Here is a 1,385-nt window from a genome sequence, read left to right on the forward strand (position 1 = left end):
CTAAATGCATTAAAATAGTAACATGTTGAAATTTCTATGGAAAAAATGAATGAGGAAAAACATCTGGAAGCAAATCTGCTGAAAACAGAAAGTGCTGACCTTGACATTGGGTGTGTAGAGGTTCCTTAGAGAGACCAAAGCAGCAGAAAGACCATCAGTGCTACAGCTGATCCATAAAGCCTGAAGAACACTGGACGACACACCGGTCTTCTTACTCAGACCCTGCAAAAAAGCACACACATATACAGTACTACCAATGTTATATCATAAATATAAAAATGTATATTATATATGTATGCATTTGTATTATAATTTAAATACATAAATGCATATAGCCATAAATAAATAAATAAAAACAAACTCCATCTCTGCGACTGCTGTGAGTTCACTTACAACGTGCATTTAAAAATGCAATATGACATGCCAACCATCTTTTAGAAATCTGTAGCTGTTTTCAGCCAAGATAAAATCTCTTTGATTTAACGATTGAAAGCAAAAAATAAGGCAGCCAATAATTCTTAGTACCGTAAATTTATGTCGTAAAAATATTGTACATATTTATAGTACAATAGAATTACAGCTACATTTCTTTATTGATTTGATAAATGTGCATAATTTAAGTTAATATAAAATAATAATAATAATACTGATATAATTAATACAAATAATACAAGTATAAAATGTATTTGCATTATTATTATAAATATTTTATTTTATTAAATTATAAATGATTTGTTTTTAAATTATAATTGCTATTAAATTATAACTACTATATTAAATATGGTTGATGATCGGAAGGTGAACTGCTTTGTCATGATTATTCTCAATGGTGTTAATTATTGTGCTCCTGAATTGAACTGATAAACTTTGTTTTCTTTGTTATATTGTGGCACATTAATGCTATTATCTCAAAAAAATGGATTTCAACTGTGCTCCTAATTTTTCAACTGTTTTATTAATATTTGTAACTTTTTTAGCTGTACGCATAGATTTCTCCAGACAGACGCATCAGGTACCTTAAAAATGTGTGCTTTCAGGATGTGGTGTCCCAACTCCATCGTCTGCTGCCTGTTTAACTTTCCCTCTTGCCTTGACAACATGAAGGCCATCAGTGCATGTCCACTCCTGCAGAGAAACACATGCATTTATGAAGGAAGACGACGAGAAACAGCACTGAGACACAAAAGCTGCTGACTGCAGAAACACTCCTCCCTTCATATCATCTGCCTTTATTTTCTACTCACTCTTCATGTTCATCACACAGGATTTTTAGCAATTTAATCTAGCAATTATTCTCATTCATATCCTCGATGACAGCAGAAGGGTGAAGGGTGAATTGGAAAGGCCTGTAAGCTTTTAAAATATGAGACTCTTAACAAAAGTTG

At 32.0% G+C, this 1,385-nt stretch overlaps 1 protein-coding gene across 1 annotated transcript in view; it reads right to left on the minus strand.

Annotated features, from left to right (window-relative positions):
* The window catches only part of LOC107579943 (protein TANC1-like), a gene marked incomplete at its 3' end in the record, with an annotated part of 2,741 nt that extends 1,606 nt beyond the window's left edge, over positions 1-1,135 (minus strand). The window contains exons 1-2 of the mRNA XM_016265720.1: positions 1,017-1,135; positions 100-222 (exon numbers count right to left, since the gene is read on the minus strand). Coding sequence (XP_016121206.1) covers positions 100-222; positions 1,017-1,109 — 216 coding nt within the window. The remainder of the gene's footprint in view (positions 1-99; positions 223-1,016) is intronic.
* Positions 1,136-1,385: the final 250 nt, after the last annotated feature.

Source organism: Sinocyclocheilus grahami, unplaced genomic scaffold (genome assembly GCF_001515645.1).
Source record: "Sinocyclocheilus grahami isolate Dianchi unplaced genomic scaffold, SAMN03320097.WGS_v1.1 scaffold22144.1, whole genome shotgun sequence".
Lineage (NCBI taxonomy): Eukaryota > Metazoa > Chordata > Actinopteri > Cypriniformes > Cyprinidae > Sinocyclocheilus > Sinocyclocheilus grahami.